At 40.0% G+C, this 15981-nt stretch overlaps 1 protein-coding gene across 2 annotated transcripts; it reads left to right on the top strand.

Moving 5' to 3' along the window:
* Positions 1–224: 224 nt before the first annotated feature.
* On the top strand, positions 225–1767 carry Olr1400 (olfactory receptor 1400). 2 transcript variants are annotated; one of them, XM_087573521.1, is made up of 2 exons: positions 225–258; positions 803–1767. In XM_087573521.1, exon 2 carries the CDS (start codon positions 832–834, stop codon positions 1765–1767), a length of 936 nt encoding a protein of 311 aa, XP_087429647.1. In that variant the 5' UTR covers positions 225–258; positions 803–831.
* Positions 1768–15981: the final 14214 nt, after the last annotated feature.

A 15981-nucleotide genomic window follows, 5' to 3' on the forward strand; every position in this document is an offset into this window, starting at 1 on the left:
TTGGATCTCAAATGAGAATAAAAGTACAAAAGAACTCTTGTGACAAAATATAAAAAAAAATATTTAGATGCAAGAGCATGAAACCATTGAGATTCATCAAAATGAATATACATGTTTCTTCCCAGAAGAAATTCACATGGCTCTTAGTCTTTTGGGACAAATGGAAGCAGGTCAAGGCTCAAAGAATTGGTTCATTGACCACATTTATCAAGCAAGAGTTGGAAAGTAAGAACCCAGAGGTCAGACTTGCAAACTCAGGTAGCTTAGTTCTTTGTCTCAAGTGCTGAAACAGACTGTTTCAGAAACTAAAAAGGAGAGGAAGCCAAAAAATACAGAACTCTAACATGCACCACACACAATGGATTCTCGATAAAGGTTCCACATCACTGCTTTTGGATCATGATGTCAAGCCACAAGGATGGCAATAGACCATCTCTCCTTTCAGACAAGGAAGCATCATATCCAGAGAACTGACCAGAGGATGGAGCCTGGCAAAGGTCATAGAACAAACAAAAAGAATTAGTTGAGGTCACATCATTGTCAACTTAGTTAACTCCAGGCTAAAGAAGAGGTGATAGATAGATAGATAGATAGATAGATAGATAGATAGATAGATAGATAGATAGATAGATAGAAAAATAAAGATCATTAATTTCAAAGAGAATGAGAGACTTTTATGGATTGGAGGGTTCAGAGAAGGTGATGGAACACTCAACAGAATTGAGCAGAGTAGCAACTCAAATTATGTGATTTTGGTGCATTTAAGAATGAATAATGTTCTCCATAAATAAATAGTTTTGAGTTGTCTTCTGTTTGTGCAGGTGGAAGATTATGGAATATTTGAACACCAGTTCAGAAGAGGGCTTCATTCTAGTGGGCTTCTCAGACTGGCCTCATCTAGAACCCATCTTTTTTGCCTTAATTTCTATTTTCTACTCTCTGACTCTCTTTGGCAACACCGTGATCATCATTCTGTCTCGACTGGACCTCCGCCTGCACACACCCATGTACTACTTCCTCTGCCACCTCTCCTTCCTGGACCTCTGCTACACTGCCAGCACTGTGCCTCAGCTTCTAGTCAATCTCTCTGGACTTGACAGAACCATCAGCTTTGGAAGGTGTGTGGCCCAGCTTTTTATAATTTCCTCACTGGGAGGCAATGAGTGTGTGCTTTTGGTGACAATGGCTATAGATCGCTATGCTGCTGTGTGTCGCCCACTACACTACACAAGCATTATGCACCCCGTTCTCTGCAGGGCATTGGTTGTGTTCTCCTGGGTGGGAGGCCTTGTGAACTCTCTGATTCAGACAAGCCTCGTGATGGCCATGCCTCTCTGTGGACACCAACTGAATCACTTCTTCTGTGAACTACCTGTTCTCCTGAAGATGGCCTGTGAGGACACAGGAGGAACAGAGGCCAATTTGTTTGTGGCCAGGGTCATAATCTTAGTGTGTCCTTTAGTGCTAATTCTAGGCTCCTATGCTCACATTGCCAGGGCAGTGCTGAACATCAAGTCCATGGCTGGTCGCAGAAAGGCTTTTGGGACGTGTGCATCTCACCTCACTGTGGTTGCCATGTTTTATGGCTCAGCTATCTACACATACCTCCAACCTGTCCACAGGTATTCTGATAGTGAGGGGAAGTTTGTTGCCCTTTTTTATACTGTAGTCACCCCCATGCTCAACCCTCTGATCTATTCTCTGAGGAACAAGGACGTGAAGGGGGCTCTGTGGAAGGTGCTAGGGAGAGGCACAGACTCCAGGTAGAAGAGCTAACAAGAGCCAGGAAGTCATTTAATATTAGGTTACTTCAAAATTATTTGATGTTTACTATTGAAATGCATTACTCATAAATGTGATTATACAAGCCACCATTTGATTTTGGAATTTCTCACATTTTGCTAATGACATTACCTCTTTATTTTGTATTTATGTTATATTATGGAAATGATTTGGAACAAATTCAAGCAACTCTCTTAGTTGTATGTCCAACATAGGGTCAGCCTAGGAGGCAAAGACACTTTCATCACACTACCCCAACTCTTCAGGCTCCAAGGCTTCAGTTGCTGGAGCAGGATAGTGCACTAATCCCAAGACTTTACCTTGGGACTCAGGACACCTCATGCCAGTGTGTACACTGGACTTATCTAGACCTCCACTGATCTCAAGGGACCAGATTCAGTGTAGTCTTTGTGGTGTTATGGGTGCATGGCTGTTGCATATAAACAGAGCCTTGTGTTATTATGGTTAGTCTACCTAGAGCCGGGGAATTACTTGCTTCTCCCCATAGACCACTGCTTACAAATGAGGCGATTACTGAGATACAGAGAGGCTTGTAGCATGAAAACAACCTTCCTGGGACCCTGTTCACTCTTGCTGAACAACACAGCAGCTAAATCTCTCTGGGCTTGCATCACCCTCTGCCTCTGAAACACAGACATACACCAGTACAGCACATGCAGCTAACCTGGGCTTAGCCTGCCATCTAGTGCTGAAAAGGCAAAGGTGACTCCGGACTCAGAGAATGCAAAGAAGCCTACTTTAAAATGTCTACAAGGGAATCCTGAGACTGCAGGGCAGGACAGACTGCCACTTCTGTCCATCTTGCGTACATCCCTGGCCTAAGAGGAAACTGCCTCTGGACACAGGAGTATAGGAGCAGTCAGCTGCAGGAGCCCCGAGGTCCAGATCTGCAACAAGATCTAGACTGAACTGGTCAAACAGCTCCCTGCACCCAAATCCTGGGGAGTGGGGGGAGATAGACCCTCAGAAGTGCAGACAGTCCTGAGAAACCAGAGGAGACTACTCGCTGACCACATTCCCTACTCAAGAGGAAAATGCCTTGTGCCATCTGTGCCCCCTGCACACAGGAATCTAGGAGAAGTAGGAGCAGGACCATTCTGGTTCCTGCCCTCACAGAGAGCTGAAAGTCAGCCACCAGGAGTGACTACACGCCTGAGAGCAGAACACTCTGTTCCCATAACTGGCTGAAAGAAAACGGGAAAATAGGTCCACAGTAACGCTGACATACAGGCACAGAGGACAGTCAAGCCACCATCAGAAACAGCAAGACAAGCTAACACCAGAGAAAACCTGATGGGGAGAGGCAGGTGCAGGAACCAAAGCAACTGAAACCAAGACTACTTGGCAACATCAGAGCCCAATTCTTCCACCAAAGCAAACACTGGATATCCAAACACACCAGAAAAGCAAGCCCTAGGTCTAAAATCACATTTTATCATGATGATGGAGGACTTTAAGAAGGTCCTAAATAACTCCCTTAAGGTAATACAGGACAACACAAGTAAACAACTAGAAGCCCTTAAAGAGGAAACACAAAAATCCTTTGAAGAACTATTGGGAAAAAAAACAACCAAACAGGAGAAGGAAATGAACAAACCCATACAGGAGTTAAAAATGGAAATAGAAACAATAAAGAAAGCACAAAGGGAGACAGCCCTGGAGATAGAAAACCTAGGGAAGAGATCAGGAGTCACAGATATGAGCATCACCAACAGAATACAAGAGATAGAAGAGAGAATCTCAGGAGCAGAAGATACCATAGAAAACATCGACACAATTGTCAGAGATAATATAAAACGGAAAAGCTCCCAGCCCAAAACATACAGGAAATCCAGGACACAATGAGAACCTAAGGATAATAGATATAGAAGAGAGTGAAACTCCCAACATAAAGGGCCAGTAAATATCTTCAACAAAATCATAGAAGAAAACTTCCCTAACCTAAAGAAAGAGATGCCCATAGACATACAAGAAGCCTACAGAACTCCAAATAGATTGGACCACAAAAGAAATTCCTCCCTTCACATAAGATTCAAAACATCAAATGCACAAAACAAAGAAAGAATATTAAAAGCAGTAAGGGAAAAAGGTCAAGTGACATATCAAGGCAGACCTATCAGAATTACACCAGACTTCTCACCAGAGACTATGAAAGACAGAAGATCCTGGACAGATGTCATACAGACCCTAAGAGAACACAAATGCCAGCTCATGCTACTATATCCAGCAAACCTATCAATTAACATTGAGGGAAAAATCAAGATATTCCATGACAAAACCAAATTCACACAATATCTTTCTGCAAATCCAGTCCTACAAAGGATAATAAATGGAAAAGCCAAACACAATGAGGGAAACTACACCCTAGAAAAAGCAAAAAACAGAATCTCCTTGCAACAAAACCAAAAGAAGAGAAGCACACAATCATAATCCCACCTCTAAATACAAAAATACAGGAAACAACAATCACTATTCTTTCCTATGTCTCAACATCAATGGACTCAATTCTCTAATAAAAAGACACAGATTAACATTCTGGATATGTTAAGAGGACCCAGCATTTTGCTGCCTACAGAAAACACACTTCAGAGACAAAGACAGACACTACCTCAGAGTAAAAGGCTAGAAAACCATTTTCCAATCAAATGATCCGAAGAAGCAAGCTGAAGTAGCCATTCTAATACCAAATAAAATCAACTTTCAACCAAAAGTCATCAAAAAAGAGAGGACATTTCATATTCATCAAAGGAAAAATCCAACAAGATTAACTCTCAGTCCTAAATATCTATGCTCCAAATACAAGGGCACCTACATACATAAAAAAAAAAAAAACTTACGAAAGCTCAAAGCACACCTTGTACCTCACACAATAATAGTAGGGGATTTCAACACCCCATTCTCATCAATGGACAGATCATGGAAACAGAAATTAAACAAAGACATAGACAGACTAAAAGAAGTTATGAACCAAATGGACTTAACAGATATTTATAAAACATTCCATCCTAAAACAAAAGGATATACCTTCTTCTTACCACCTCATGCTGCTTTCTCCAAAATTGACCGTATAATAGATCACAAAACAGGCCTCAACAGATACAGAAAGATAGAAATAATTCCATGCATCCTGTCAGATCACCATGGACTAAGGTTGATGTTCAATAACAACAATAAGAAAAGAACACCCACATATAAATGGAAGTTGAACAATGCGCTATCCAATGATAACCTGGTCAAGAAAGAAATAAAGGAAGAAATAAAAGACTTCTTAGAATTTAATGAAAATGTAGGTACAGCAAACCCAAACTTATGGGACACAATGAAAGCAGTGGTAAGAGGAAAACTCATAGCTCTGAGTGCCTGCAGAAAGAAACAGGAGACAGCATACATCAGCAGCTTGACAGCACACCTAAAATGTCTAGAACAAAAAGAAGCAAATACAGCTAAGAGGAGTAGAAGGCAGGAAATAATCAAACTCAGGGCTGAAATCAACCAAGTAGAAACAAAAAGGACAACAAAGAATCAACAGAACCAAAACCTGATTCTTTGAGAAAATCAACAAGAAAGATAAATGCTTACCCAGACTAACCAGAGGGCACAGAGAGTGTGTCCAAATTAACAAAATCAGAAATGAAAAGGAAGACATAACAACAGAGCCAGGGGAAATTCAAAAAATCATCAGATCCTACTACAAAACCCTATATTCAACAAAACTTGAAAATCTGGAGGAAATGAACAATTTTCTAGACAAATACCAGGTACGAGAGTTAAATCAGAAACAGATAAACCATCTAAACAACCCCATAACTCCTAAAGAAATAGAAGCAGTCATTAAAAGTCTCCCAACCAAAAAGAGCCCAGGACCATATGGGTTTAGTACAGAATTCTATCAGACCTTCATAGAAGACCTCATACCAAACTGTTCAAACTTTCCCACAAAATAGAAACAAACAGAGCACTACCACATTCCTTCTATGAAGCCACAATTACTCTTATACCTAAACCACACAAAGAACCAACAAAGAAAGAGGACTTCAGACCAATTTCCCTTATAAATATCGACGCAAAAATACTCAATAAAATTCCAGCAAACCAAATCCAAGAACACATCAAAATGATCATCCATCATGATCAAGTATGCTTCATCCCAGATATGCAGGGATGGTTCAATATATGAAAAGCCATCAACGTAATCCACTATATAAACAAATTCAGAGATAAAAACCACATGATCATTTCATTAGATGCTGTGAAAGCATTTGACAAAATTCAACACCCATTCATGATAAAAGTCCTGGAAAGAACAGGAATTCAAGGCCCATACCTAAACATAGTAAAAGCCGCATACAGCAAACCAGTAGCTAACATTAAATTAAATGGAGTGAAACTTGAAGCAATCCCACTAAAATCAGGAACTAGTCAAGGCTGCCCACTCTCTCCCTACTTATTCAATATAGTTCTTGAAGTCCTAGCCAGAGCAACCAGACAACAAAAGGAGGTCAAAGGGATACAAATTGGAAAGGAAGAAGTCAAAATATCAATATTTGCAGATGATATGATAGTATACTTAAGTCACCCCAAAAGTTCCACCAGAGAACTACTAAGCCTGATAAACAACTTCAGCAAAGTGCCTGGGTAAAAAATTAACAAATCAGTAGCCTTTTTCTATTCAAAGGATAAACAGGATGAGAAAGAAATTAGGGAAATGACACCATTCATAATAGTCCCAAATAATATAAAATACCTTGGTGAGAATTTAACAAGCAAATGGAAGATCTGTATGATAAGAACTTCCAGTCTCCGAAAAAAGAAATTGAAGATGATCTCAGATCTCCCATGCTCATGGATTGGCAGGATTAATATAGTAAAAATGGCCATTTTACCAAAAGCAATCCACAGATTCAATGCAATCCCTACCAAAATTCCAATCCAATTCTTCAGGGACTTAGGAAGAAAAATTTGCAAAGTCATCTGGATTAACAAAAAACTCAGGATAGCTAAAAATATCCTCAACAATAAAAGGACTTCGGGGGGAATCACCATCCCTGACCTCAAGCAATATTACAGAGCAATAGTGATAAAAAAAAACTGTATGGTATTGGTACAGAGACAGACAGATAGACCAGTGGAATGGAATTGAAGACCCAGAAATGAACCCACACACCTATGGTCACTTGCTTTTGACAAAGGAGCCAAAACCATCCAATGAGAAAAAAGATAGCATTTTCAACAAATGGTACTAGTTCAACTGGAGGTCAGCATGTAGAAGAATGCAAATCGATCCATTCTTATCACCCTATACAAAGCTTAAGTCCAAGTGGATCAAGGACCTCCATGTCAAACCAGATACACTCAAACTAATAGAGGAAAAGTGGGGAAGATTCTGAAGCACATGGGCACTGGGGAAATTTTCCTGACCAAAACACCAATGGCTTATGCTCTAAGATCAAGAATCGACAAATGGGACCTCATAAAACTGCAAAGCTTCTGTAAGGCAAGGGACAGTGTCATTAGGACAAAACAGCAACCAACAGATCGGGGAAAGACCTTTACCACTCCTACATTGGTTAGAGGGCTAATATCCAAAATATACAAAGAACTCACAAAGTTAGACTCCAGAGAGCCAAAGAACCCTATTAAAGCTAAGCAAAGAATTCATAGCTGAGGAATATCAAATGGTTCAGAAGCACCTAAAGAAATGTTCAGCATTCTTAGTCATCAGGGAAATGCAAATCAAAACAACACTGAGATTCCACCTCACACCAGTGAGAATGGCTAAGATCAAAAACTCAGGCAACAGCAGATGCTGGCGAGGATGTGGAGAAAGAGGAAAACTCCTCCATTGTTGGTGGGATTGCAAACTGGTATAACCTCTCTGGAAATCAGTCTGGAGGTTCCTCAGAAAAGTGAACATTGCACAACCTGAGGACCTCTCCTGGGCATATACCCAAAAGATGCCCCAACATACAACAAAGACACATGCTCCACTATGTTCATAGCAGCCTTATTTATAATAGCCAGAAGCTGGAAAGAACCCAGATGCCCTCAACAAAGGAATGGATATGGAAAATGTGGTACATCTACAGAATGGAGTACTACTCAGCTATCAAAAACAATGACTTCATGAAATTCATAGGCAAATGGATAGAACTAGGAAATATCACCCTAAGTGAGGTAAACCAGTCACAGAAAAACACACATGGTATGCACTCATTGATAAGTGGATATTAGCCCAAATGCTCGAATTACCCAAGATGTAATGAACGGACCACATGAAATTCAAGAAGGATGACCAAAATGAGGATGCTTCACTCCTTCTTTAGAAGGGGAACAAAAATATCCATAGGAGGGGATAGGGAGGCAAAGTTTAGAGCGGAGACTGAAGGAACAGCCATTCAGAGCCTTCCCCACATGTGGCCCATGTATACACAGCCTCCAAAACTAGATAAGATGGATGAAGCTAAGAAGTTCATGCTGACAGGAAACGGAAATAGAGCTCTCCTGAGAGACACAGCCATAACATGTCAAATACAGAGGCAAATGCCAGCAGCAAACCACTGAACTGAGAATAGGACCCCTGTTGGAGGAATTAGAGAAAGGACTGAAAGAGTTGAAGAGGCTTGCAACCCCATAAGAACAATGCCAACCAACCAGAGCTTCCAGGGACTAAACCACTACCCAAAAACTATACATGGACTGACCCATGTCTCCAGCAGAATATGTAGCAGTGAATAGCTTTGTTTGGGCAACAGTGAAAGGGGAAGCCCTTGGTCCTGCCAAGGTTGGACCTCCAGTGTAGGAGATTGTTGGGAGGAGGTAACAGGGTGAATGGGGAGGGGAACACCATTATAGAAGGGAAGGGGCAGGGGTTAAGGTCTGGTGGATAGAAAACTGGGAAAGGGAATAAAATTTGAAATGTAAATACGAAATACCCAATTTACTAAAAATGGAAAAAATGTCTGCAAGGACAATCAGAAAGCCAGATCTGGAAGGCTGGAATGAACACCTCAGACCTTCAGTTCATAAATGATATTTCACAGCCATACACACAAAGGGTTTTCATGGAAACTTGACTTCTGACTAAGGAATCAACGGAGCAAATGCTCAGGCGGAGAATTTAAAGTAAGTGTTTAAAGAAAATGAATCTGCAAATACACACACACAGGAATAATGCAGAAACCTAAGCAAAAACAACAACAATTTAGTGACCCAGAAGTAATTCAAAAGTCGAACAGAAAGGCTGGGATGCAGTTCAGTGGCAGAGAATTTGCTGACTATGAGCAAAGCCCTGGATTTGAGCCCTAAAACCATAGTAAAACAGAAAATGAAGCAGAAATCACTGAGCAGAAGAGCAAACTAAAGAAAACTGACTCTGCTTTGTCCCAGCAGCTGTCAATCATCAATAGCCTTTCTGCTAAGGGTGGGAGCTCACAAGGCTCTCCCTCTGTGCTGGACTGTTCACTGGTTTAATCATGTGCAGGTCTTGTGCCAATGATTTTTTAATAGACAGAAAAACTTATCATTTTATCTTATAAGGGAACCCAGAAATCTGAAAACACTGATCTTCAAGTGCTTCAGATCAATTATTCAGGAGCTGAGCAGAGGCTACCCCCTAGAAAATACACACAGTTCTTTCACTCACCCAGACCCCTTTATTGTACGTCATCTTCCCAGATTGGGGTGGGGGCTTGTAGAATCCTGGATGACAAAAGAGAAACCTAAATCTCCCCTGTTCAGGACCTAACAACAAGCCTCGATCCTGTAGACTCTGCCCATTTTGACTTATCAACATTTCTGGCAAAATGAATGCAATAGCAAATTACAAAAACACTTTCTGTGGTGGACACCAAAGTGAAGTATTTGAACAGCAGATTTCTTTTCTTTTGTTATTTTCAGAATCTATGGAGGATTGATAGAGGTCTATACCATTTATACAAAATGTCTGTGTCTTGCCAGGTTTTCAGGTATGTGGTAAACATTATTAGTTTCATTTAAATATTTTACTTGCTTTCCCTTGAAATTATTCACATACTAAAGTTACCAATGCTTCAAGGCATTATTACTCAGCTGGCAAACTGTGGATCCAAGCCAAATGGCCATCAACAACTTTGTGGATGGAGATTTGATCTATTCATCAAAGAGAACCTTGTCAATCATGTAAAAGAATGGCATCCTAAAGTATGCTATGCTACCGAGGACAAACCCCAGAAGAGCTGAGGACATGCAAAAGGTCACACACGCTGTGAAGTGCCTTACTATCAAGTGTCCAAACACACAAAATTACACCAAGAGTTTTCTGAAAATGAGAGTCAGGACAGTAACTGAAAATGGGCATGAAATGAAGTGAGGTGACAAAATGTTCTAAAATGATAAATATATAAATTTGTGAATATACTGAGACATTGCAGTGTAAATATTAATTTTTTTTGGTTCTTTTTTTTTTTTTGGGGAGCTGGGGACCGAACCCAGGGCCTTGCGCTTCCTAGGCAAGCACTCTACCACTGGGCTAAATCCCCAACCCCTTTTTTTTTGGTTCTTTTTCTTTTTCTTTTTTTTTTTCGGAGCTGGGGACCGAACCCAGGGCCTTGCGCTTCCTAGGTAAGCGTTCTACCACTGAGCTAAATCCCCTAAGCATATGCATTTATGTGAAAAAATCTCAAGAAACTTGCTAAAATCAGTGTTAGATGATTATATTGAAGACAAAGCTATTATTTTACAAAAATTCAACCATCTTCCCTCATTCTTCCTATGTGCAAAACCAATACACAGTATAATAATTGTATCATTTGCACTTTTATTAATGAAATTTGGTCTTAGATGATTTCATGCATGCAATGTATTATGATTACTCTCAAGCCAACACTCTCTCTTATTTCCCTCCCAGTACCATATCTCCCTCTACTACAGCTCCTTTCCCCATGTTCATGAGTGTGGGGATCCCTGAGATCACTAGAGCTAGCAGAGTGTTGATCTGCATGAGCCAAGAAGAAAATCCAGTTCAAAGTGATGTAGTTAGCCAATGTTGGTTCAAACTTCTAGAGTCTGACACCAAGCAGTTTCTTTTAGCCAAATTTAAGCGCAGCACAATTTGGGGAAATTGTTTTCTGATAATAATTAACTCAATTATATGTGTAAAAAAGTTTAAGATGTGTTTATATAGTCCTCTGCACCCAAATCCAGTGGGAGGGAGAGCTAAACCTTCAGAGAGGCAGACACGCCTGAGAAACCAGAAGAGGCTACACTCTGCAAACACATCTCGGACGCCAGAGGAAAACACCAAACGCCATCTGGAACCCTGGTGCACTGAAGCTCCCAGGAACGGTGGCGCAGATCTTCCTGATTGCTGCCGCCGCAGAGAGCTCGTGGGCAGCACCCCGTGAGCGAACTTGAGCCTCGGGACCACAGGTAAGACCAACTTTTCTGCTGCAAGTGACCTGCCTGGTGAACTCAAGACACAGGCCCACAGGAACAGCTGAAGACCTGTAGAGAGGAAAAACTACACGCCCGAAAGCAGAACACTCTATCCCCATAACTGGCTGAAAGAAAACAGGAAAACAGGTCTACAGCACTCCTGACACACAGGCTTATAGGACAGTCTAGCCACTGTCAGAAATAGCAGAACAAAGTAACACTAGAGATAATCTGATGGCGAGAGGCAAGCGCAGGAACCCAAGCAACAGAAACCAAGACTACATGGCACCATCGGAGCCCAATTCTCCCATCAAAACAAACATGGAATATCCAAACACACCAGAAAAGCAAGATCTAGTTTCAAAATCATATTTTATCATGATGCTGGAGGACTTCAAGAAAGATGTGAAGAACTCCCTTAGAGAAACACGGGAAAACATTAATAAACAAGGACAAACCTACAGAGAGGAATCACAAAAATCCCTGAAAGAATTCCAGGAAAACACAATCAAACAGTTGAAGGAATTAAAAATGGAAATAGAAGCAATCAAGAAAGAACACATGGAAACAACCCTGGATATAGAAAACCAAAAGAAGAGACAAGGAGCTGTAGATACGAGCTTCACCAACAGAATACAAGAGATGGAAGAGAGAATCTCAGGAGCAGAAGATTCCATAGAAATCATTGACTCAACTGTCAAAGATAATGTAAAGCGGAAAAAGCTACTGGTCCAAAACATACAGGAAATCCAGGACTCAATGAGAAGATCAAACCTAAGGATAATAGGTATAGAAGAGAGTGAAGATTCCCAGCTCAAAGGACCAGTAAATATCTTCAACAAAATCAAAGAAGAAAACTTCCCTAACCTAGAAAAAGAGATATCCATAGGCATACAAGAAGCCTACAGAACTCCAAATAGATTGGACCAGAAAAGAAACACCTCCCATCACATAATAGTCAAAACACCAAACGCACAAAATAAAGAAAGAATATTAAAAGCAGTAAGGGAAAAAGGTCAAGTAACATATAAAGGCAGACCTATCAGAATCACACCAGACTTTTCGCCAGAAACTATGAAGGCCAGAAGATCCTGGACTGATGTCATACAGACCCTAAAAGAACACAAATGCCAGCCCAGGTTACTGTATCCTACAAAACTCTCAATTAACATAGATGGAGAAACCAAGATATTCCATGACAAAACCAAATTTACACAATATCTTTCTACAAAGCCAGCACTACAAAGGATAATAAATGGTAAAGCCCAACATAAGGAGGCAAGCTATATCCTAGAAGAAGCCAGAAACTATTCATCTTGACAACAAAACAAAGAGAAGAAAAGCACACAAACATAACCTCATATCCAAATATGAATATAACAGGAAGCAATAATCACTATTACTTAATATCTCTCAACATCAATGGTCTCAACTCCCCAACAAAAAGACATAGATTAACAAACTGGATACGCAATGAGGACCCTGCATTCTGCTGCCTACAGGAAACATACCTCAGAGACAAAGACAGACACTGCCTCAGACTGAAAGGCTGGAAAACAACTTTCCAAGCAAATGGTCAGAAGAAGCAAGCTGGAGTAGCCATTCTAATATCAAATAAAATCAATTTTCAACTAAAAGTCATCAAAAAAGATAAGGAAGGACACTTCATATTCATCAAAGGAAAAATCCACCAAGATGAACTCTCAATCCTAAATATCTATGCCCCAAATACAAGAGCACCTACATACGTAAAAGAAACCTTACTAAAGCTCAAAACACACATTGCACCTCACACAATAATAGTAGGAGATTACAACACCCCACTCTCATCAATGGACAGATCATGGAAACAGAAATTAAACAGAGACGTAGACAGACTAAGAGAAGTCATGAACTAAATGGACTTAACAGATATTTATAGAACATTCTATCCTAAAGCAAAAGGATATACCTTCTTCTCAGCTCTTCATGGTACTTTCTACAAAATTGACCATATAATTGGTCAAAAAACGGGCCTCAACAGGTACAGAAAGATAGAAATAATCCCATGCGTGCTATCGGACCACCACGGCCTAAAACTGGTCTTCAATAACAATAAGGGAAGAATGCCCACATATACGTGGAAATTGAACAATGCTCTACTCAATGATAACCTGGTGAAGGAAGAAATAAAGAAAGAAATTAAAGACTTTTTAGAATTTAATGAAAATGAAGGTACAACATACCCAAACTTATGGGACACAATGAAAGCTGTGCTAAGAGGAAAACTCATAGCGCTGAGTGCCTGCAGAAAGAAACAGGAAAGAGCATATGTCAGCAGCTTGACAGCACACCTAAAAGCTCTAGAACAAAAAGAAGCAAATACACCCAGGAGGAGTAGAAGGCAGGAAATAATCAAACTCAGAGCTGAAATCAACCAAGTAGAAACAAAAAGGACCATAGAAAGAATCAACAGAACCAAAAGTTGGTTCTTTGAGAAAATCAACAAGATAGATAAACCCTTAGCCAGACTAACGAGAGGACACAGAGAGTGTGTCCAAATTAACAAAATCAGAAATGAAAAGGGAGACATAACTACAGATTCAGAGGAAATTCAAAAAATCATCAGATCTTACTATAAAAGCCTATATTCAACAAAATTTGAAAATCTACAGGAAATGGACAATTTCCTAGACAGATACCAGGTACCGAAGCTAAATCAAGAACAGATAAACCAGTTAAACAACCCCATAACTCCTAAGGAAATAGAAGCAGTCATTAAAGGTCTCCCAACCAAAAAGAGCCCAGGTCCAGACGGGTTTAGTGCAGAATTCTATCAAACCTTCATAGAAGACCTCATACCAATATTATCCAAACTATTCCACAATATTGAAACAGATGGAGCACTCCCGAATTCCTTCTATGAAGCCACAATTACTCTTATACCTAAACCACACAAAGACCCAACAAAGAAAGAGAACTTCAGACCAATTTCCCTTATGAATATCAACGCAAAAATACTCAATAAAATTCTGGCAAACCGAATCCAAGAGCACATCAAAACAATCATCCACCATGATCAAGTAGGCTTCATCCCAGGCATGCAGGGATGGTTCAATATACGGAAAACCATCAACGTGATCCATTATATAAACAAACTGAAAGAACAAAACCACATGATCATTTCATTAGATGTGATAAAGCATTTGACAAAATTCAACACCCCTTCATGATAAAAGTCCTGGAAAGAATAGGAATTCAAGGCCCATACCTAAACATAGTAAAAGCCATATACAGCAAAACAGTTGCTAACATTAAACTAAATGGAGAGAAACTTGAAGCAATTCCACTAAAATCAGGGACTAGACAAGGCTACCCACTCTCTCCCTACTTATTCAATATAGTTCTTGAAGTTCTAGCCAGAGCAATCAGACAACAAAAGGAGGTCAAGGGGATACAGATCGGAAAAGAAGAAGTCAAAATATCACTATTTGCAGATGACATGATAGTATATTTAAGTGATCCCAAAAGTTCCACCAGAGAACTACTAAAGCTGATAAACAACTTCAGCAAAGTGGCTGGGTATAAAATTAACTCAATTAAATCAGTAGCCTTCCTCTACACAAAAGAGAAACAAGCCGAGAAAGAAATTAGGGAAATGACACCCTTCATAATAGACCCAAATAATATAAAGTACCTCGGTGTGACTTTAACCAAGCAAGTAAAAGATTTGTACAATAAGAACTTCAAGACTCTGAAGAAAGAAATTGAAGAAGACCTCAGAAGATGGAAAGATCTCCCATGCTCATGGATTGGCAGGATTAATATAGTAAAAATGGCCATTTTACCAAAAGCGATCTACAGATTCAATGCAATCCCCATCAAAATACCAATCCAATTCTTCAAAGAGTTAGACAGAACAATTTGCAAATTCATCTGGAATAACAAAAAACCCAGGATAGCTAAAACTATCCTCAACAATAAAAGGACTTTAGGGGGAATCACTATCCCTGAACTCAAGCAGTATTACAGAGCAATAGTGATAAAAACTGCATGGTATTGATTGGTACAGAGACAGACAGATAGACCAATAGAATAGAATTGAAGACCCAGAAATGAACCCACACACCTATGGTCACTTGATTTTTGACAAAGGAGCCAAAACCATCCAATGGAAAAAAGATAGCATTTTCAGCAAATGGTGCTGGTTCAACTGGAGGGCAACATGTAGAAGAATGCAGATCGATCCATGCTTATCACCCTCTACAAAGCTTAAGTCCAAGTGGATCAAGGACCTCCACATCAAACCAGACACACTCAAACTAATAGGAGAAAAACTAGGGAAGCATCTGGAACACATGGGCACTGGAAAAAATTTTCTGAACAAAACACCAATGGCTTATGCTCTAAGATCAAGAATCGACAAATGGGATCTCATAAAACTGCAAAGCTTCTGTAAGGCAAAGGACACTGTGGTTAGGACAAAACGGCAACCAACAGATTGGGAAAAGATCTTTACCAATCCTACAACAGATAGAGGCCTTATATCCAAAATATACAAAGAACTCAAGAAGTTAGACCACAGGGAGACAAATAACCCTATTAAAAAATGGGGTTCAGAGCTAAACAAAGAATTCACAGCTGAGGAATGCCGAATGGCTGAGAAACACCTAAAGAAATGTTCAACATCTTTAGTCATAAGGGAAATGCAAATCAAAACAACCCTGAGATTTCACCTCACACCAGTGAGAATGGCTAAGATCAAAAACTCAGGTGACAGCAGATGCT

This window comes from Rattus norvegicus, chromosome 10 (assembly GCF_021556685.1).
Source record: "Rattus norvegicus strain SHRSP/BbbUtx chromosome 10, alternate assembly SHRSP_T2T, whole genome shotgun sequence".
In the NCBI taxonomy this organism is placed as follows: Eukaryota; Metazoa; Chordata; class Mammalia; order Rodentia; family Muridae; genus Rattus; species Rattus norvegicus.